Below are 23,084 nucleotides of genomic sequence, written 5' to 3'. Positions count from 1 at the left end.
TCAGTGTGTGAATGTGGAGTTTGCATGTTCTCCCCGTGTCAGCGTGGGTTCTCTGGACAAAAAGTTTGCATGTTCTCCCTCCGGGTTCTCCGGCTTCCTCCCACAGTCCAAAGACATGCAGCTTAGGTTCATTGATGACTCTAAATTGCCCGTAGGTGTGAATGTGAGTGTGACTGGTTGTCTGTCTCTATATGTCAGCCCTGTGATAGGCTGGCGACCTGTCCAGGTGAACCCTGCCTTCAGGCTCCAGCACCCCCGCGACCCTTAACTGGATAAGCGGTTACGGAAGATGGATGGATATTACATTACATTACAGTCATGTAGCAGACGCTTTTATCCAAAGCGACTTACAGTCAGTAGTATGTTACATATCATTCACCCATTCACACACTGATGACAGGCTACCATCAAGCGCCACCATCAGACTCTAACTAACATTCATCATCCAGTCCACACCGATGGCCTTCAGGAGCAGTGTCTTGCCCAGGGTCACATCGACTGCCGAAGCTGGGTATCGAACCACCGACCTTCTGATTGGAGAACTACCTTACTCTCCACTACGCCACAGCCGATATAAGAAGTTTACAACATCTAGTGTATACAACTACGATAAAAAAAACAAAAAAAACAGGTGGGCTAACAAATGTAAGAAAAATAAAAAGTGAAATAAATATCTTGTTATGTCTCAAAGCAAACCAAGCACATGACGTCCAGGGGCCTGAACCCGGCTCCACCTGCAAGAACTCCTCCTCCTCTCCTCCTCCTCCTCCTCCAGGCCGGTTTGGACCACACACATGCGAAGCTGTGATTGGCCGAGGCGTCGCTTACACCCGCCCCTCCGTGCTTACGTCACCGCGGCAGTGCTGTGAGGGAGAGAGGTAGAGAGACACAGAGAGACACAGAGAGAGAGAGAGAGCCGCACTGCACACAGACCGACCTGGACGCGGGCGAGGCGACGATCCCTCCCCGGCGTGGCCCTCATCCATCACCGCTATGGGTGTTACCAACACGGATCTCCCTCTGAACCCAGCCCTGATCCCGTACTACCTGAAACCGGTCCACCTGGAGACCCGGACTATAAAACACTGCAGTTGAGAGAGTCGCTGCATCAGAGCTCCTCTCCTCCTGCAAGAACCGCGGAGGAGGATGATGATGATGATGGTGATGAGGAGGAACATCTAGGGATGAGAAGTGCTGCTCCAGCAGGCAACGTTATCTCGACCCTCATCCGGATCCAGCCCACCAGGACCATGTCTGCCCTGTGTGCGTCCGCAGTGGTGAGTACATCATCCTGCGTGTTTAATACATCTATGTCCTCAGGACTCCACAGCAGGTTCTCCATTTAAAGGCACAGTGCCTGTTTTTTTTTTGTTTTTTGTCCCAGACTGAACTTCAAATCAAGCATCCAGATATAATGTCCCAAACTTTGACTGTTAAATAAACTCTAAGGGAGACATCTTTTAGGTTTACCATCCCAGCAGTGTGTCTGTCATTCATTGATTCCCTCTGTGGGTGAGCAACACAAAAGGGTCTCCAGTGGAAGGATGGAGAAAGTCAGCGGTCTATTGTTCACCCTGTAAATGCTGTGTGTGGGACAAACAACTGGAAATGTCAGTCCATTGACTCCCGTCTTAACAAAGAATGGTTTGATTTGGAGCAGGCAGAGAGAAGGGGAGCTCATTTAATACAATTTAGCATTTTTTTTTGAAAATTTAATGAAATTGTCTTCAAAAAAGTGAGTTTTTTACCACTTTGGTGGAAAATGACATTTTATTATCAGCTTAACTCAAGAGTGGATGATGGGTGGATGATGGGTGGATGCCTTTGTGCCAGTAATTACACAGGGTTTCCCCCTTTGTGCCAGATGTGTTGAATGTAGTTTGATGTGTAGGCTGTTTGAGCTCTCCTCATCCTCAGTGAGTCAGACTGTTCCTTTGTCTCCTCACTATCATGCACACGTCAAATTATTATTTTATTATTTTTACAGTCATGGGATTTTTTTGAGGTTTGAGAGTGTTTTGGTATTAAGGCGGGATAATAGTAAAAAGATGGGACGTTAGCAAAAGTTAGCAACAAAGGCTTGGCTATGTGGAGATTATTTCAACTTTTAATTCAACAATAATGTTTGTTTTACCAGCTTCTAATGATTTGATTTATTTAAAAAACTTAAAAAAAACACAGAAGACAAATTTTGAATGTATATTAGGTGAACATCTCTGCCTAAGCAAGAACACCCAATGTAGTAGAACTGTTACTACAATTTTAATCATATCTGTGACTTAAGTAGCGTTCTGCTGCTCCACACAAACCTGAAGGGTCCAAACTAAGTCCGGACTTTTAGTTCAGGTGTGGTCCTGTGTTTTTGCATTCAGCCACATGTCCATTTGTGTCATGTGTTGTATAAAGTATATATGCAATGCACAGTGAGGGCAGTAAACGAGACAGAGTAGCCAATGCATTTTGTTTAGACTGCAAAGATAACGGTGAGTTACAGATGAAATAATGGAAAACATATCCTCGGTCTCATCCTGGTCTCAGTCCCAGCTCGTCAAAGTCAGATTTTTTCTAAGCCTAACCAAGTACTTTTGTGGCCTAAACCTAACCAATTAAACTTTAAAACTACGTAGACCTACGTTGGAAGTTTTAATTAAAAAAAAGACAATATTAATGTAACGAACGAAAACTGACACACCTTCATAACCTAACTAGCCAGAGGGTTTGTTACACAGAACCATTTGAGGAGCCGCCATTTGAAACTGTTAGGAAAATGGTCAGGCACTTTCAAGGAAAAATACGTGGCAGGTGATTGGATGAACCATCTGTCAAACAAACTGTTGCCTAAGCCAGTTCAAAGAAGAGTGGAAAAACATATTTTCCACTGAGAAAAGCTTTTAGTGCCGTTCTTTGCTCTTCATTTATTAAAGAAAGACTCTCCAGTTCTGATATAACTGATTTTATTGCAGCAGCTACGCTAACCTCTTTGACGTGTCACAAACAACTAAGCCACGACCATCGCTGCCAGTAGCTCCTCATGGGATGCCGATTTGGGTCGCCGAACACAAAGGCATCACTTGAAGCCTGACAAGATGGATCTGGAGTCATATTTGATCCAGCTGCTTTTCAAAGGCAAACACCGTTCTTGTCAAATCAGCACATTTTCACAATGGACACTCGACGGACGGCTTAATTACCATACAAAACAGAGTCGGTAATGTCGGCAGTAACAACCCAAGTCACTAGTGTATTTGTGGAGATACTTTAAAATGTAAAGGTCCAAGTAACTAGTTTTCAGTAATAAGACATTTTGGCAATTTTAGTGATCGCCACAAAACACTCAAGCCAAATTAGTTTTGTGAATTTAGTTTCTAATCATATTTTTTATATTAACCCTTTACACAAGCTAGCGTCTCGCCGCCACTCCTGTTGCTTTAAGAGATGCACGACTCAGAGAATCCTTCCGAACTGCGAAACCAAGACGGCAGGGACCGGCGTTTTCGAGTTCTACTTTCACAGCTCTGTTCCTCCTGGTGCAATCCCCCCCCCACTGCACTCCCAAGCAGCAGACTCAAAATATATCTATTCCAAATAAGTAAATAACCACCGCCGGCTATTGCCAGCGATGAATTCTGCTGGGCTCAATGCAAACAGAGTCTCTCTCATTGTGAGCTGAAATGGGCCGAGGACAACACAGCAACAGGTGCTGCTGCCTAGCCTGCTGTGTGTGTGTGTGTGTGTGTGTGTGTGTGTGTGTGTGTGTGTGTGTGTGTGTGTGTGTGTGTGTGTGTGTGTTTCTTTAAATGGATAGTAATTACAGTTAATGTCTTCTGCCACACACAGAAACACAAACATCACACCCACATTCAAATGTTTGTATGCACACACCTCATTATGCAACGTACGTGGTCCACACACACACACACACACACACACACACACACACACACACACACACACACACACACACACACAGATACACACACACACACACGCCAGACTAAACAGTAGCCTGATTGTTTTCTGTACAGTTAGTTGTCCCTGAAAACCTGCAACGTTTCTGAAAGAACCACATTACTGAGCCATGTGAAACTCCTGATCGGGCCCAGTCTACTTCCTGCTCTGTGGTAAAACGTGTTGCCCGCTAAGCACAAGTCACTAAGCCGTGTCACGGGGAATGTGTCTAGCGGACGGCACCGCGTACCTCGCGGCCGTGTTTGCACAGAGATGGCGTGGGGCCCGTTCTGTCCATGTGCAGATTAACCGCTCATGCCGTTACGAAATGTAAAGACAGGTGCTTCTGTCTGTTGCTCATATCAAGTTTCAAGGGGGCAGTGGGGGGTTGAGATGTTCTTTTGTGCTGTGGTCACGAGGCTCAGTTACTGTAAATGTTAGGCAGTGGTTAAAAATGCTGCGTAAAGTATTTCTAAAATCATTCCAGTACAACATTGTTATTAATTACAAAAGGTAGGCTCACCGTCTTTACCGACACAAACGGAGCTGCAGGTGTTAGAACGTCTGACTGTAGAAGATAGACGGGAAAAAAAAAGAGTAGACAAAAAACAGTCAGGATTCAGCAGTTTTGAGACAAAAATACATTCACACATAAAACACTTGAGGGACAAAGTGGTTAAAGTGTACACTTTAAACAAAAAAAAGCTTCATCGGCTGTGATAGAAGAGGGGTTTTGTGGGAAATGTGGTTTTATTTGACAAAGAGTCAGATAGCCCTGGCTGGTTGCTAAAGCAACATAACTACATTAAAGGGCGGTTCCAGTGATTGAGTATCGCACTTCCCCAAAGTGGGGAGACTTGCAAGAGACGGAGTAAATAAGATAATTGTCAAGATAAAAGCAGCAGAGGCTGAGATATGCTGATTTTAAGTCACTAAGACGAATCAAGCTCCAAAACCATTCGATCCTCTGTCTTCCAGAATGAAACTTGGTAGTGTCTTTGTCACCTTGATAAGGACCCACATCTTTAAAGTCCCCGCTCCCAACCTTCTGTTTGAAAATATATATAATACATTTGTTGCTGAGATAACCCTGATGACATCACTGTCACACTCAGTTGTTGTGGTTGCCATTCCAGCTCAGCTCTGACCAGACTCCACTCAGCATTTGCTGAAATTTGAATATTGGCGTTCATGTAGTAAAAAAACAATGGTGGAAAGCTTTAAAAATAAATAAATGATTTGTAATGTCCCCCCAGAAACATCTGGATGACGTCGCAGATGTTTTTGCACTATCCACACCAATTCCGCTGTCCAGAGACATTGGCTATTTACCGTAACTCTACTATGATATGTCATCATAAATGCCTTGAAGTCCAGAAATCCACTCCTCCATCACTCTAACGGCAGTCAAAACAAACACTGTCTGATGAAATTTGGCGAGCAGCCATGGCCCATCACGCGACGAACGTGCAGACCACCGTCGGTCGCTCCCACACAAAAACAGGGAAGTGAAAAAAAGGGGTTCAGGTTTAGGCCGTCTGTCATCTAAAAAAAGATTTGACCTATCAGTCGTGCTCCTGCTCCAACGCCGACGGGCATACTGGGTCCTGGGCGTGTCTCCGGATGGCCTGTGGCTGCTGCTGTGGGTAGAATTACAGGATGTTCTGCACAAAGTTGGGTGGGGGGTTGAGGTGTTTGTTTCAGATAGCCTGTGTGTGTGTGTGTGTGTGTGTGTGTGTGTGTGTGTGTGTGTGTGTGTGTGTGTGTGTGTGTGTGTGTGTGTGTGTGTGTGTGTGTGTTGTGGGTGTGGGGGGTTAACAGGACCCTGCTCTGCAGTGGTGCAGCGGTGCCACAATGTTGGCTGTATCATGTAAACAAGAGCTGGCTGGCTGACGGCTCCACCCTGGTGTTTCTTCCTTCGCTCTGTCCTTTACTCCGTCAGTGAGTCACAGTGACATCAAATGAAAAATGTCCCCTAGCCCCTAGCATGCAGCAAAAGTCCTTGGGATTGAGTTACACCAGTTATTCAGAAATAGATCCTCACTAACGTTCCAAACTAGAGATTATCTCATTGGTTTGTTCCAGGCGGCAACCTCCGGTTCTGCTAAGTAAAGCCAATGTGGAAGTGTCTTAAACTTGCATTCTCTCTACTGACCATCAGGGGGCGACTCCTCTGATCGCAAAAAGAAGTCAGATTGTATAGATTGTAAAGTCTATGAGAAAATGACTCTACTTCTCTCTTGATTTATTACCTCAGTAAACATTGTAAACTTGAGTTTATGGTCTCAATCTATAGTTTCAAGTATGTTGTTCATTTAGTAAACTATGGTCCATTTAGAGTTAAATAGATCATAAAGCAGAGTATACTTTAGGGCGGGTCTACCTTGTGATTGACAGGTTGCTACCAAGGCGTTGTTCAGTCTGGGAGTTGTCACTTTTTTTGAATTAAACCCTTTCACAGAGTGTTTTGGTTCATGAAAGTTAATTGTTACATAGAAATGTCGTATTCAGCATTCAGGTGAACTGCTGGGCTCCATCCTCTTGAGTAATTTCTGGTTGCAAGAAACCAAAATGGCGATTGCCAAAAACCAAGATGGCATTGGCCGATCGTGAGGTTTCAAAACAGCAGTCCGCCAACCAGGGGGTGAACGCACAGTGACTATGTCCACTTCTTGTCTGTGGTGTATATCCATCACAATATGGAGACTGTTTAGTGACGCTACTATTATGTGTAAGTCAGTTACTGAACATCATCTCCAGCTCGATGTAGCTCCATTCACAAGGCTGCAATCCAAGTGTCAATAGCAAATAATGCACATTTGGCCTAGTGGGAGACTGTGAAAAATAAGTCTTTTTTATCACCTGATTGCTTTAATCTCTTCAAACCCACCGGCCCACAGGCAGGTTAGGTTTTAGGATTTAGGGGTGAATGATAATCAACAATATTTTAAACAATGGTAAAACGTTTTAAAGTCATCAGAATGCCACGTAATGACACAGAAGTAAGTAAAAGCAATTGTCACATTTTGGTGATTATAAAACCTTTAACCGTCATTCAAAATGCTGTTTATCACAATTTAACCCCGCTGGAGGTCAGGTGGGTTTGAAGAGGTTAAAGGGTACTGCAGCAAATTTGTAATGCACTTCAATAACGTCGACAAGAGACAGATAAAAAAATGGCCAGAAATCAATGCAGAAGAGGTAGAGACATCCTCACTTTTCTGCCGTGTTCACATCAAATGGAATAGATAAACACATCGGTAGGGTTGGCAGTGACAGAGATCGCAGTGAATAAGGAGCTGAACACACCAGTGTGGGAGCAAAGAGGGATAACCACGTAGCCCAGTTCTCGTCTGGTCGCCTTGCTTCTGGCTGTCTGATTGGCTGGTCGGCCTGCTGCACCGGGCAGATGATGTAGTTTATAGGCAGTGCGGCAAGACACAGAGACAAAGTTGGCATAATAAGAGGAGAGGCTGGCAGCACTGAGACTGAAATTGATTCATGCTTTGCTGAGCTGCAGAGGTGGCTGTGTAGAGAGCCTGCCTGTCGTGTGTGTGTGTGTGTGTGTGTGTGTGTGTGTGTGTGTGTGTGTGTGTGTGTGTGTGTGTGTGTGTGTGTGTGTGTAAGCAGTTGTGTACTGACAAACTGCCAGCGCTGCACTTTGTTTCCATCTTCTGCTTTTTTTTGTCTTTCTTGGCATTTTATTTCCCTAATGGCAGCAATGACAAAAGACTGGTTGCATACTTGTGTCTGATTGGGAGGGAGTGGTCACTGTCTCAAGATCCCTGTCTCAAAATGTGAGCCTCTCTTTGCTGCACATTAGCTTACTGCACTCGTTTCCTGACATGTTGAATAGCAGCCGTCGCAGTAATTACCCTCATTGGCTTAGAGACGTAGCTGCAGACGGAGCTGTATCGTCTTAGGTCAGTCTGCTCCCCAAAGAGATTTATCTCAAGACACAGAGGACATTAGCTCGCTGAAATATTATGTGTTCCATTGTCTGGCCTGTCTTCCATCGGCTTCAAATATTATAATGATATATTTTAGTGTAGTTTAAATACATGTAGACTAAACAGCTCTTTATTTACTGTACAAAATAAGAGTGACATAAATCTTCATGGCATATAAAAACACTGCAAAGTTACAGTAAATGGGTGGGATAGGAGATCTCTGTACTCATATATCAAATTGATAATTCACATCTATGTGTTGGGTTACAGAGAGTGAGTTTCTTGGTTACCTTGCAAAAGAAAGTCCTGCTGGTCAATATGTAACATGAAAACTAACTTAATTTTATTGCAGACTATGCTGAGTAGAAACAAAAAACCCTAACCAAACTAGAAAGGTGCACTCAGCAAAGCGCAGATCTTCGGCAGCTGTGTCTGCAGCTGTGTCTGCAGCGACCACTGCTGTATTGTTTGAATGAATGAAAACAACCCATAATTGGCTAAACCTTTCCCCATCAAGACACCAGTGAGCTTTTTTAGGCGTGGTAAAAAGCACTTCATTCAAAATATAAAAAAAGTAGCGATGTATGCAGGCAGTCGGCTAGAAGTACAAGTAGAATACATTTTATATTATCTTGCTTAAAAACATTATTAAACTCATCAAGCTGTTGGCCCACTTTTGCAGCAGCTGAGTGAAAGCGATGTACTCAGTAGTTTCAGTTCTGTTTTTCTGTTAGATGTTAGCCAAACACACCATCCAAAACACTGATAGTGAGCTGTTTTCCCCAAATTTGTCTCTTTGCGCAGGCTGGGAACTTGGGGTCAGCAACGCACTCATTCAGTTGAAATCAACTTGACAGCATTTATACTTTTCATGTAACAATATGTTTGTTTGTAGATATACACTTTTTATACACTATTTTTATTCCACTTTTTAATGGAACAGCACCATTTTATAATTTAAAGCAAATTATTTTGCAGGGACCCTGACAGAGAGTGCCATGGACCCCCAGACCCTACTAGAATATCACTGGTCTATGAAATATGTTTTATAAAGTCAGATTCACTGTGGCTGCACGGTGGTGTAGTGGTTAGCACTGTCGCCTCACAGCAAGAGGGGCCCGGGTTCATTTCCCGGGCTAGACGGCCTTCTGTGTGGAGTTTGCATGTTCTCCCCGTGTCAGCGTGGGTTCTCTCCGGGTTCTCCGGCTTCCTCCAACAGTCCAAAGACATGCAGCCAAGGTTCATTGAAGACTCTAAATTGCCCGTAGGTGTGGATGTGAGCGTGAATGGTTGTCTGTCTATATATGTCAGCCCTGCGACAGACTGGCGACCTGTCCAGGGTGAACCCTGCCTTCACCCATTGACAGCTGAGATCAGCTCCAGCACCCCTGCGACCCTTAACTGGATAAGCAGGTTACGGAAAAATTTATGAATGAATGAGATTCATTGCAACCATGAGAGGTCCTTGACCGAGAAATCATGAAAATGATATTAGGCTGATTGGTCCAGCAATATGCCAGATAAGCTGTGGACAGACGGGTATACGTGAGCATACAGGAGTTTACACAGGACCACATACTTAATCTCCTGGCAGAGATAATAATTAGTGAATTTAAGAGATGTTTATGGGCAGATTTATTTTTGTACCATTGAACATTGCCAGGCTAGCTGTTCCCCTGCTTACAGTCTTAAATCTACGCTAAGCTAACCACCTGCTTTATTTTTAGCATACAGACATGTAAGTGGTATCAATCTCATCGAACTCTTGGCAAGATAGTAAATAAACACATTTCACAACATGTTTTCCCAATCTTTTCCTTTAAACTAACTTGAACTTGTCCTCCACATTCCCTTCTGATATGTCTAAATTCCATTTTTCCGCTTCAGTTTCAGTGTGCATGATGTCTAGCCTGACGTACAGGACCTTTTGTTCATGAACTTGCAGATGTAGAAGTATGTTTCAGGCTTTAGAATGAGCATTAGAAGGATCACGCAAGTCTCTATGACAGTGTTTACCTATAAAATGGCTTATTCAGCTCCTTTTCTTGACTCTTAGGAAATGCCTGGTATTTTGTAGTGAGTCCGCTTCCCCAGACAAAAACTAAATCTGCACCATAGGCTCTGGCTTGAAAAGCACAAGGGTCCTATACTAAGCGATTACAAAGTCCTCACGTTAAAAAGTGAGTGATGCACCTCAATTACGGCAACGTCGATGAAGGCCTGCTATTTCAAGAATACAACTCTACAAAAAAGCAGAAAGAAGAGGGGACCGCCCATTGTCTTGTAAGCAAGCAGAGTGTTCCCATTCACTGCTGGATGCGTTCTCTACCAGCGGCACGCTGATGTTGCGTCAGTAAGATCAATGCATTCATTCACATCGACGTGCAGAGTTATGAGCACCATGTCGAGAACATGCTCCTCTGATGTTTATGGATGAGGGTTCTGGGAACGGACACAAAGAGGCTGAATGGGTGGTGTGCGGTGAAAGGGCAACGGAGCAGCGAGAGAATGGACTGCTTTGTTCTTATTAGCACTAATTATAAAATGAGTTTGTCTTCCTTTGATCGTTTAATTGAAGTGAAGTTTGTCTCTTTGTGTCCCGATATCCACCTTGATGTCTCAAAAACACTCACTGATCTCAATCTTCTTTCCAGTGGATTGCAATCAGATGAGGGTGTCCAAATAATTAAAAACAGAATTCATGATTTATACGTGGGGCCAGTTTGTGTGCCCCCTAACCTCTCCACTTCTGAAGGCACTGGTATGACCCTAAACAAATGCTTTTGTTCAGTGCTCATGGATGACCAACATTCATGTGCGTCATCAGCTAAATTCTCCCCTCGTGCATCACTTCAAACCCACGAGAATTGTTGCTTCTGCACACAAGGGCTCCTAATCTTCATTCACAGTTGTCTGAGTACACACACTCGGGAAGAGAAGAATACGCTTAGCCACACATTGTTGCACACAGATCCACCCATCTCAATCCTCTTTGTGCTTCTCTCATACCATCTGTCAGATCAGGCAATTCTTCGAGTCGTAAATTCTCTCTGTGGCTTGGCTGCGAGACATGGCAGAGTACATGTTAGGCCTCGAACTACGCAGGTAGGGATGGAAATCGAGAATCCATTCTCGCTGAGACCCGGTTCCTAGTTGTCTGATTCCTTGGAATTGATTCCTCTGATCAATTCTTTCCAGCAGTTGGGCATGAACAATAATTCGCATGGTGCATCGTATTTGAGTTGAAACCGGCAGCTAGTTAGCGTTAGCTGTTTGTACCCCATGGGAGGTACAGTCATGCTTGGCTAAATAACAGAGCTAACAGCTTAAGTTAACAATGGTTGCATTGAGTTACATTATGATACGTTCAACTTCTATTCAGTAAAAAAGCTGAAGACAAATTAGTAATTAAGATGTGTTCAAATGTAGCCTTTAGAAAAAATTTATTTTAGCGAGAAGCTTGAATACTGTTGTTCGAGGGAGATGTTTTCACAGCAATATAAAATATATATCAGAGAGGTAATTATGACCTGTTTAACTTCCTAATACTAGCTCTGAGCAGCTTATAATACATCGTTAAAACTACTAATTTATAATCAAGGCAAATATTTTAATTAATATAATATATATATAATAATCATCTGAATTGTGTTTTAATGCAAATTAATAATATAAACAAAAATAACCAAGTAAAAGGTCAACAGTTCCAATTTTTGTTGGTTTACCCTGACTTCAGGAGGATTAAAATATTTTTTCGAGACATAACAGGAGGGTGGTGAAAAAGTTAGTTTTTACATAACAATTTATCAGCTATCAATCAGGAAATTGATAAGGAAATGGATCGATAATAGCAATCGATAATGGAATCAGTATGGATAAAATCGTATCAATTCCCATTCCTATGATTGGGAGGGAGGTGCTAGATTCCGAATTTTCACTTCAGTCGCTACAACGGCATTGTCCGGTCAGGGGGTTGACCGTGTTTTTGTCTTTGAACTTTAAGTTAATTATAACATTTTAATCGCCTTAGCTCCACCCTCTGGTGTTGCTTCTGGTTGCAAAAAAACAAGATGGTGGCGACCAAAAACCAAGATGGTGATAGCTAAATAAAAAGATGTTGACAGTCAAAATTCCAAACTGGAGGCTTCAAAACTGTGGTCCTCAAACCAATGGATGAAGTCACGCCGACTCGGTCCACTTCTTATATACAGTCTATGGGTGGGGCTATCATTGGACTGAAAGAGTGTAGTCAGATCTAGGCATTAGCTACGGACTCAGATCAGCAAAGCACTGTCAGCCCTCAAGCATTACTGGAGAGGAGGCTGGCTGAAGTTATGCTCTGACATGACTCAGTCAATTTGTGTGCGTGTATGTGTGTATGTGTGTGTATGAGTGTGGTGTGTAAACTTGAGACATGTGTGGATTATTCCCCTAAACCCAGTGAGCTGTTAGTTTCCCAGCAGAGGTGAGAGGGGAGCCTGAAACAAACAACACACACACACACACACACACACACACACACACACACACACACACACACACACACACACACACACACACACACACACACACACACACACACACACACACACACACACACACACACACACACAAGAGGAAAGCCACAGTTATACTGTAGGTCTGTTAAAATTCTCAGTTGTGGTTGTAAAGTGAAGGCGCACTGTTAGCAACTAAAATGAGGAGGGGGACAGGATGAGTCATGAAATGAGGCTATTGAATGGGTTTTTGAAAGAGACATTTTCCTGCTAATCTCATCAAAGCAGATTTATACATTGGGAACCTAAATGGCAGCACCGGATGTTGGACTTTCCAGAATCCATGTAACCCAAAACACACTCATCTCTGGCGGCCTAGCTGGCCCGTGGTGTTTCATACCAAATTCCACAATGAGAAATCTGTGCACATGTCTTGCTCATTGCTGGTCTGGAAACAGTTTTTGGATTGGACGTGTTCTTGCTTCGGTTTTGTAGGTCTTAATTTGTGATCTGATGAGTGTACGAATCCAACATCACAAATTGATTTAGGCTTTAGGTTGGGATAGGGCGCTTTTGGTCTTTCTACCTGTTACTCCATCCAGGAAGCTGTCCGTCTGTCTTTCCATCCATCCAGCCCCTGTTGATCAAGAACTAGAGGGAGCATCTTAACAACTTGTGCTCAGCTCTTTATTCAATCTGTGGATATTCAAAAATGAGGATTACTACTAATGTCGCTCTGCTCTTGATTGTTCTTCAAGCCCTACCCTTTGGCAATAAAATGTGATTTCTGCTTTTGATGTATTATGGATTACGGGTTGAAGGATTATGACCATAATGGGAGTTGCTTGCACTATGCTTTAGTGCCCCCAATTTTGCTCGAATCTTTACATTTTAGACAAGATAACTGAGGGACACTTTTCCTTGAGGATTCTCATGTTCCCTAGAGGGAAGAACCATTTTGAGGAATCATAACAGTATTTTGGATTGCTTTCATCAGGTGGCTAAAAACAGGACTTCAAATGAATGCTTATGTTGATCTGTGACTACTGGATGTGTAAATAGGCTGCTTGCAGACATGTTCGACTTATATATAAACGCAATCAGGAAAGGCCACACAACTAATTGCTTCCATTAACATGATTGGAATCAAATGAAGTAGAAAAAGAAGGTATTACACGAACTACTCTATTGGTATCGGTATCATTTTAAGGGTGTTGGTATCATAAAATGATACCCAGTCCCATTGGGGCTTCAATCTCGTTGCGTAGAGATATTCTTCTATCTACTATATCTAAATACTATTGCCATTTCTTATATATATCTTTAACTTCCACACTTTCTTTCTCCTCTCAGCTCTTATGTACAGTGATGGTTGACATCTCAGCTCGGGTTTTGCCCACAACCGGCCCAGCTGACCAATCCATCCTCTCACCACGCCACTATCAGCACACCGACCCCGACTCGGGCACCCAGCTGGTCTGTGACAAGTGCCCGGCAGGCACCCACGTGTCTGTCCACTGCACCCCAACGGCCGTGAGGGAGTGCAGCCGCTGCCCTGAAGGCACCTTCACGCGGGGCGAGAACGGGATGCAGAAATGCCATCCCTGTCGGGCCCCATGTCCCTCAGGCTTCATCGAGAAAGCCACCTGCACGCCCATCCAGGACAGAGTCTGCACCTGTCCCCCCAACAGCTTTTTGTTGGGGGATGGTGGCGCAGAGTGTAAGCCCCACTCGCTGTGCCCGCCAGGGACCAGGGTGAAAAGGCGGGGCAGTGAAACCGAGGACGTGCTCTGTAAGCCGTGCACCAAGGGGACTTTCTCAGATGTTGAGTCTAGTGTGGTGAAGTGCCGGACCTATACGGACTGCCAAGCTCAGGGGCTGGTGCTGCTCACACCAGGGACTAAAGAGACAGATAATGTGTGTGGATCCCCTTCGGCAGCCCCCTCCTCCTCTTCATTTTCGCCTGTCTCCACAACCACCCTACTAGGGCCTGCACAGGCTGTGCTTGTACAGGAACCCATGACTTCTTCATCTACTCCATCATCATCCCTGACTGGACTTGCACACAAAGGTGAGAGACAATGGTTATACTTTGCTATTTTCCAACAAAGGCAGTTTTTGCATTCAATCAGTCTGTCAATGACTGTTTCATATGGCTTTTCAAGATAGCCCATTTAAAAGTGCGGTGATGTCTATTTAGGCTATGCCTTGTTGAGATGTGCGGATTAAGGTTAGTAAGAGCCGAAGTATGGATGTACTTTCCTTATTAATTTCATTGGGATTGTTTAAACATTTTGAGAAACAGGCTAACTCCTTTTCTAGAAGTGTGTAGATGAGAAGGTACCACTTTCATGTCTATGCATTTAGTACAGGTCTGTAAGTCAGAATTAGCGTAGCTTATCTTAACAGAGTGGAAGCATTATTTCGCATTATTGCTCAATTGACCTGTTGCAGCAAAATACATCAAGGCCACTCTGGGAATTCCTAAACCAAAAGACAATCATAGGCATGGAAACAAACTGGTGGCAGCTCCCTACCTCTGGAATGTTACTATTTCTTCCTCATTCACCCTCCTTTTTTCCTACTGCCTCCCTTGTTACTTTTAGATTGGAGAATGATAAAAAAAAAACATTCCCCATTCACTTTTCTTGTTCTTGTTCTCTGTCCCTCTCCCTCCCACGTCATCCCTCTTACTGTTTTTACATCAGTCTAGTCTCCGTCGGTCATTTCTCAGAATCAACCATCCATAGCCAGTAAACCCCTGGTCACAATATAGACCCCCGCACCTATAACACTGTCACTACTTTTTGTGCTGGCATGGGATGGATGGCTTCTCAGCCAGTAATTTGACCCTTTCTGTGCTGTCAGAGGGACAGTAAGGGTGGGCTGGGGGGTTAAGCACTCATGACTGTTATTTTTCACCTGTCTCCTACTGTCTGTGGAGAAGGTGGAAAAGAAGCAGAGTTGTAGCCTAGAAAAAAAATCTTTCATCGCTTTGCACAACAAAAACAGCAGTGATAAATGCGGATCTGCAATCATTATATTTCACTTTATATAATTTACTTGATGTAAAGGGGCTTTGAAGTTACATCACAAATCTCCTAGCAACCACAGATGTCAAGCAGAGTTTAAATATATTTCCAACTGGGCCTATGAATAGAAGGTATTTGTACCTGGAAAACACTGACTGCAAACTGGAGTGGACACAGCAGAAATTTCACATTTGGGCACATCATATAAGCTGATAAAAGCTAATGTTACTAGCTGTCATCCTTCAGATTTTAACACTGATTTAATTGTTCACTATGTAGAATCTTCAGGGAATTTCTCTGTCTTCCCAAGGACGACGGTACACTAGTAGTCCAGAGTCCTGATCCCTGGCACAGGGTACCTGCTGTGCTGTTTAAAAACAAGCACCGTCACGTTTTCAGGATTTGGGCATCAACTTGGTAATGAAGTATTGGTTCTCATGACATCCCTGTAAGTGCACGTGAGCGTGTCCCACTGGAAAGCTCAAGGCCTACACTCTCCCCTGCGCCCCTACAGCAGTTACAGCTAATAATGCCATCCAGACCGACCATTTCGTGTATTTCTAAAAAAAAAGTGGACTTTGTATGCTAAAGACCAAAACATCAGTCCCTAATTTGAGGATTAGACCTGCCTCTGTGTACCTGTCTGCTGATAAAAGGATGAGAGGGATTACCCGCCATCCAAGTGCCAATCCTAAAAACATTCAGCAGCCCATTCATGATGTAATGCCATTATACAACACCAATCCCATTAGCAGCAGTACATGGGCACAGAGCAAGCAGCAGGGAGGCGATGGCGGCCACAACAATAATCAAAAGCGGTTAATGACACACTACTATCGACTGACCTTTGCAGTTTGTTTCCATGTCTGAAAAACACTGACTCTGCTGTTGGGACAATCCTTATTGTTCTCTTCCCATTTCAACAGATGCAGAGGTTTGTTCGGCTGTGAATAGTTAGCCCATCCCGATCCTTTCTGCTTTTCAAATTATTTCTGGAAGCCTAAATCTGATTACAATTGCCCTCGCTTAAGCCTAATCAAGGGGAAACTGTGGGGTGAGTAATTCTGAGCTCATCTACTGTGAGATCTAGAGGTGGAACACAGTTTGGCCTCAGAGTGGTGGAGTAGCTGTTTTTTTTAAGAAAAAAAAAAATCTTTAGCGGATGTAAAAACTCATATGAATTTTTCTGAAATTCTGTTAAAAAAACACCTACATTTGGATGTAAACCTGCCTATTGATGGCCTGCTTACTTTTAATAAGCATGTTGCATCTGTCATATGTTCTGTATGCCACTTGTAAGGCCATTGGTCATCTCTTGCCTGAATTACTGTAACATCATTCTGGCAGCAGGGCTTCCTGCATACATCATATGCCTCATGCCCATCTATAAATGAAACCCACCTATTTGTACTTCATTTGCCAACATCACGCAATGAACATCAGAACGATTTCCACCTCAGAGATTAAGTATGGGTTGGGCTTCAGTGAGGTATGCACTGGGTGGACACACAAGGATGGAGGATGTCAGCATAGGAAGCAGATGACTGATATCACAGGGGGGAGGTCATTCTTCCTTTTGTTTCGGTGCCAGATCACCTGCATGGATTAAAGTGTTAGGATTCCCTCCCATGATGCCTTCTGTTTTCATTGTCTGTGTTAAGCAAATCTCTGAAGTCAGTGAATTTAATTTCCTAACCCTCTCTCTCTTGTCTTTCATCTCTTACCTCTCTCTATCTTCGTTTTCATCGATCCCTTGGTCTCTCATCACAGGCACCTACAGCCAGTCAGCAGCCATTCGACTGAGGGGAAACCTGGGTGGGGAAGCACACCTTGCAGAGGGGCTACTCTTTAGCCGGTCTGGCACTCCAACCCCACCAAATCGCGATCCCCCACGGATTCCACAGCTCCCAGCTCACAAGCAACACATGGACCTCAAGCCCCAACCCGGGCAACCAGATTCTAACCCTGTGCCAGGCCCAACCAAGAGGGCAGTGGAGGGTCTGGAGGGTGCAGAGGTTGTCAGGGTTGGTATTAGCAAGGTAGCCGGCCAGGGGAGCGGAGGTGGTGGAAGTGGGATCTCCAGCTACTACAGGCCCACTCGCAGGGGGTCGCCAAGGCCGAGCACCCATGATCACTTTGACATCAACGAACACCTCCCCTGGATGATAGTGCTGCTGCTGCTGCTGGTGCTGGTGGTGATCGTGATCTGCAGCGTGAAGCGGAGCTCTCGCGTGCTGAAGAAGGGCCCCGTGCAGGACCCTTGCAGCATCATGGAGAAGGCAATTCAGAAGAAAGCATCTGCGCCTCCAACGCAGGTCAAAGAGAAGTGGATCTACTACTCCAACGGACAGGGTAAGCCTGCTGTATCTTTGATTTCAACAAGAGTGATTCCATTGAAAGCGTTTAAGAGGACACTTTGGCATAAAAATGGGTGACAAGATAAAACAAAAAAACAACAATAAGTGTCTGGACCACCCCACAAGCCTCCAGAACAGAACAGGTTTAAAGTCTCTGGACCTAATCAGTCATATGAAGGTTGCTTTCAATGGGCAATGGCCAATATTTTGGGGGTTCTGGTTTGGCTGGACCAAAACTTTGCGGCAGTCATATTAACATTCCGATAAGCAACTTGAGATGCGGGAATGGAGTTGGAGTTGAGAGACAACATGTATGACCAGATTGTTGAACTTGTGGCCAGTTTACAAGGTAGTTCTAAGCTATTGAAAAGAAAAAGTGACTATGCCGATCGGTTCCAAAATTGCATTTCGGCTAATGCGTTCCACTTCTTTTGTGCTCTACACAGACCGTTTACCTGCATTCAACCAAAACCTGCTTGAACGTGATTGGTATTAATACTACTTGGACAACAAACAGAAACCAGAATGCTTCCTGAACCAAAATCTTGTCCCATTGCCTACAGTTTCTGTATTTATAAGCAGATATCTGTTTATTGAGACTAGATTTGGTTGGAAATTTACCTGGACAAACAGGTACTCAAAAGCACATTGACAGTAGCTAGTGAAGGAGTTTCTCATTTACAACTTGATGAAAATTCTTGACTCTGGTGTTCCCGTTGGTAGTATCAAATAAGATGCTGTGATGGATCCGACAGGAATACACTGGGATGAATGAGCTGAAAGCAACACGTTCATCCCAGTGTCCACATCAATTTTCACAGAGTTTGTCAGATTTTTATATAAGCAAGAACTTTATTGTACAGATGTTTGTGATTTTGTAATAAAACAAAACTAAATCTCACATGTTTAAATGTGAGACCAACCTGGTCTCACATTCGACGACGTTTGGTCAGTGCCCCTTGGAGTCTGATACCGATTTACTGGGCTGTCAACTAACTCCAACGTAAACCCATCTGCATCATTATTAGACGGTCAGATAAACTGTGTCGTAAAAAAGGTGAGATATGCCTCACAGGGCAAGGATGTGTCAAACAAAACAGGACTTTGGTCCAGGAGACCGCTGTCCGTGTCCCTTAAATGTTGACATTTTGTCAAGTCAGTTGTTAGTCACATAACTTTGCTTTTAGTGACAAGAGTCGTTACTCAGTCAAGTTAACGTCAACCATGATGTTTTCATAAACCTAACTAAGTGGTTTTCTTGCCATAACCCTACCTTTTTTAATTTTATTTTGAAATGGCAACTGCCACATATAAAATGAATGCTAGAATGGTACCTAGCGTCATAGTTTGAAGCTTAAATAATCGAACCTCCTAGAAAGCTCAGCTGGAGATTACCTTTAGTGGAGGACATCATGTTTATGACAATGTAAATAGCATTATGACGTCCCTGTAATTGTGCAAGACCGATGCCCTCAAAGAAAGTGTCTTAGCATAACTCTGCTATGATCTTATGTAATCTCAGGACTAGTGGTTCTACATGGCCTGCATCCGCAACTAACATGGTCCCAATATGGTGTATTGACACAAGTTTTGTTCTGCTCCCGAGCCGTGTAGAACCATCGGGTGATTTGATCGAGCCACAGTGGGTTTCTGGTCCAATCAATTCTGCCCCGCAGCACATGGCGTGGAGTGGTTACATAAGCAAGGACGTGACCGTGTTGTAGTACCACCCTGCTGTCACAACCATCCAGCCCCCAGCACACACTCAGGTTGCCTCACTGCTCTCTGTTCTCCAATTTCATCTTGGTTTCTATTTCTTTCCCTCATCTCTTTTGTTATACCTCCTTGTTCTTAGGCGATGTCCACATTTTCAAATGAAAACGGGGTTTTAAGATCTCCGTCCACACATGCGTTTCAGCATCGTTTTCAAAATGATGTGCGTCCAGACTTGCTCCCATGAAAACGAATATCACGTGACTATTCACGTACACTGGGCATTGCCGGTGTAGACAGGAAGTACATTGGTTGCTTGGTTACAGATAATACATTAAACTACTCTTCATACTCGTCGTGCTTGATACTTTAGAACTTCCTCTAAAATCTTCCTCCATGAACTCAAACAGACACATTTCGTGGAAGTTTTTAGAAGTTTTATTTTTCAGGCTTAGTTACAACACTGCAGGTCTAACTCTATCTCTCCCACACAGACAGCACATTTACTTTAAATGAACAGTTATTAAACGAAGTTTACTAGATTATGGGTCCATACATTTGGTCAACACAAGTTTCTCACTCGTTTCCTCTCAGTTTCGTTCGTTGGTTATTTGTGAAGTTCACAATAGTTGTGGAGAAGAAAATAGAAGTCCGTTCTGTAGGGCTGATGACGCCGCTCGCTAATCGCTCCAATAACAGCTGAAGCCAAAGAACCATGAATCCCCTCCGGGTTGCCATTGATCACCTATGTTCACCTGGGTCCTAAGTCCCTAAGTCCCTACATGCTTGAACATCTATGTACAAACATTTGTAACAAATACCACATTATCCATGTTGAATTAACCTGCTAGTCGATCGGTATCAAGGCTGTTGTTGTTGTTCACCGTCACGTGTTACGTGGTTAGGGGGTGACGAATCAGGGAATGACACGTCATAACTGCTAAGAACCAATCAAATAGCGAACGCCGGTGCCTACGTCATCGTTTTCGGACTTCTTCGTTTTCCGTCATCCACACTATCAGGAAAACGCGGCGTTTTCAAACTTATCCGTCCTCGGGAGCGTTTTCAAATTTATTCGTTTTCAAATTTATTCGTTTTCAAATTGCTTCTCTCTTCCTTTGTCATTTCTTTGTACCTTCATTTCGGCACATTTTTCTCTTCCCGTTTTGTTCTTTCGCTCGAGTCTTGTTGTTTCTTCCTCTAATGTTTCACTCACTAACCGTCACCTCTTCCTGTCTCCAGCTGTCTTACCTCCTTCTACTGGCCTCTTCTATTTGTCTCATTTAACTTCCTCAGTCTGATGCTTTTTCTGTAAATTTGGGATTTCCCTTCTCTCTATATTACTACTATACCCAAACCCCCCCACACACACACACACACACACACACACACACACACACACACACACACACACACACACACACACACACACACACGCACACACCCACACCAACCCACACTACTCTTTACCGCCCGTCTGTTAACACTGTAAATATCAACAGGTAGATTACATTTTGCCCCACAGCTGAGCTCTGGATTTCTATCCGATAGAAAGACCCAAACCCAGGGGAAACCTCCTGCCTGAGACACTCGACTCCACTTTGAAACTCTGTATGTGAGTGTGAGTGTGTGTGTGTGTGTGAGGTGTGTGTGTGTGTGTGTGTATGTGTGTGTGTGTTAAAGCCGAGCCACCCGCCAGCCTCTCTCTACTCCCTCAGTGCCTGGCCACAGAGAACTGGAATAATCTGGTTTCAGCTGCATCAGGGTTGTTGTTTGGTTGGCAAGGCACATTAGTGGGTCAATCGAGTCTCTTACAGGACAACAAAGAGAGATATATAGACAGAAGGAAATGAACACAGAGTGGGAGAGATGGTGGTGTGCGTATTTGTAGGAGGTGGGAGCTGTGTGTTTGACAGTAGGAAATGTTGTATTGTACCATTGCTGGCGAACCACACTGGGGTTTCCTCGCCGTTACCTAGCAGCCCTTGTTAGCCAGGATAGATTAGCCGGAAGATTCCTGACAAAGAGATATATGGATATAAAAAGAGACAAGTAACTATGAAGAAACCTGCTTGACGCCATTAGAGATGAAGTGCAGGTTTTCACTTACCCATGAATTGTACTCTACATTACTATAGTTACTGTATGTTTAATGCAAATGCCAGAAGAACTACTTTCCCTTAAAGCTGCATTGATTAATATTCTTATCTTAGCAGTGGACAAAAGAACCATATGCGAAAGGGATCAACCCACAGACATTTATAACTCAACTCTGCAGTTCCTCTCAGCTCTACAAAGCATTTTAGCATCTCTCAGATAAAACGCTGAAACGTAACGGACCCCTCTTTACTGTTTCGGTTCACTCTCACTTCCTGTCATTAACCTATTTTCTAGTGAAACAAATAATAGAATCAAAGGGCTGATAGTTAAATTTAATAAACTAGCAGGTGAACATAGTGGAGCATTCAGCAGCTAAAGAGCCAGAGGTTGGTGGAGACCAAAACAGAGCCGGAAGGACATTGAATAATGGACTAAGAGTCATCAAGTTGCAAGAAACACTACTAAGTCATTGATTGCTTCATTTGCTATTATAACTTTACAATGTGATGATCATAGACTGTTTATAAGAAGTGGTATTCATCCTGACAACACCTATTAGTTTGTGGACAGCCGTTTTAAAGCCACGAGTTTGACATTTGGGCCGTTGCCATCGTGTGACAAAAGAGGGTGGCTAAGTACAAAGAAACACTGAATGAGACATTTAATAGGACACAAAATGTAACAATTACCTTTCATGAACTGCAAACACACTGTGATTGGGTTGAAGTTTAAAGACGTTGTTTTGCTGTAATTAAAATGGTTCTTCAATCAACCTTGTTCGACCCAAAATAGATACTACTTAAAGCAACGCAATTTTCTGAAAAAAAGATGCAGATAATCAAATTTATCAAACTATCACAGTTGGATAATAGATATCCCTGTAGATCAGATTTCATAGCAAATCATCTGAAAACACTGCCAATTTAGAGCCCTAATGGCTTCTACTATGAACAGATTAGGTCCATTGTCATTGCCTTCCAACGCTCCTCATGCCCGGCACAAAAATAACTTCTAAGAGAGTTTTTTAATATCCTACATTTACGGTTACAGTTTGGTTAAACTTAGGCTACTGAAACTGCATGGTTAAGGTTAGGGAAAGATCTTGGTCGCTGTTATAAAAAAACAAGGATGACTGTTGGTAGGATATTGAAAGAGTGATATTCGGAAACAGACGTAACAGATTCTCTTGAAATTAGATCGATGCAATCCTTTTCTTCTGTCTTTTCTAAAATGAATAATGAGCTTTAACCGACAGCTCAAATTAACATACAGAGATAATGATGCTAATGCTCATCACCTAATGCTTTGTACTGTTGTTGGTGAGAGAAACATAGACAGATTTAGACATGACAGATTTCTAAACTGACCTTTGCACATTTCAGTGTGTGCGTGTGTGTGTATCAAGCTAATCTGTGTTCTCCTGATTAGATGAGTAATTCTGTGCCCATGTGAATGCATTTACGTGGAGATGTATGTATGCACATGCAA

At 43.4% G+C, this 23,084-nt stretch overlaps 1 protein-coding gene across 1 annotated transcript in view; it reads left to right on the top strand.

Moving 5' to 3' along the window:
- The first annotated feature begins 1,035 nt into the window (after nt 1-1,035).
- tnfrsf21 (tumor necrosis factor receptor superfamily, member 21) overlaps nt 1,036-23,084 on the top strand; it is a 46,281-nt gene continuing 24,232 nt past the window's right edge. The window contains exons 1-3 of the mRNA XM_054618656.1: nt 1,036-1,277; nt 13,748-14,465; nt 17,197-17,778. Of these exons, the coding sequence (XP_054474631.1) occupies nt 1,185-1,277; nt 13,748-14,465; nt 17,197-17,778 (1,393 nt within the window). The 5' untranslated portion in view covers nt 1,036-1,184. The remainder of the gene's footprint in view (nt 1,278-13,747; nt 14,466-17,196; nt 17,779-23,084) is intronic.

The sequence above is a fragment of the Anoplopoma fimbria genome, chromosome 18 (genome assembly GCF_027596085.1).
Source record: "Anoplopoma fimbria isolate UVic2021 breed Golden Eagle Sablefish chromosome 18, Afim_UVic_2022, whole genome shotgun sequence".
Lineage (NCBI taxonomy): Eukaryota > Metazoa > Chordata > Actinopteri > Perciformes > Anoplopomatidae > Anoplopoma > Anoplopoma fimbria.
This window is presented reverse-complemented; position numbering and strand designations above follow the sequence as displayed.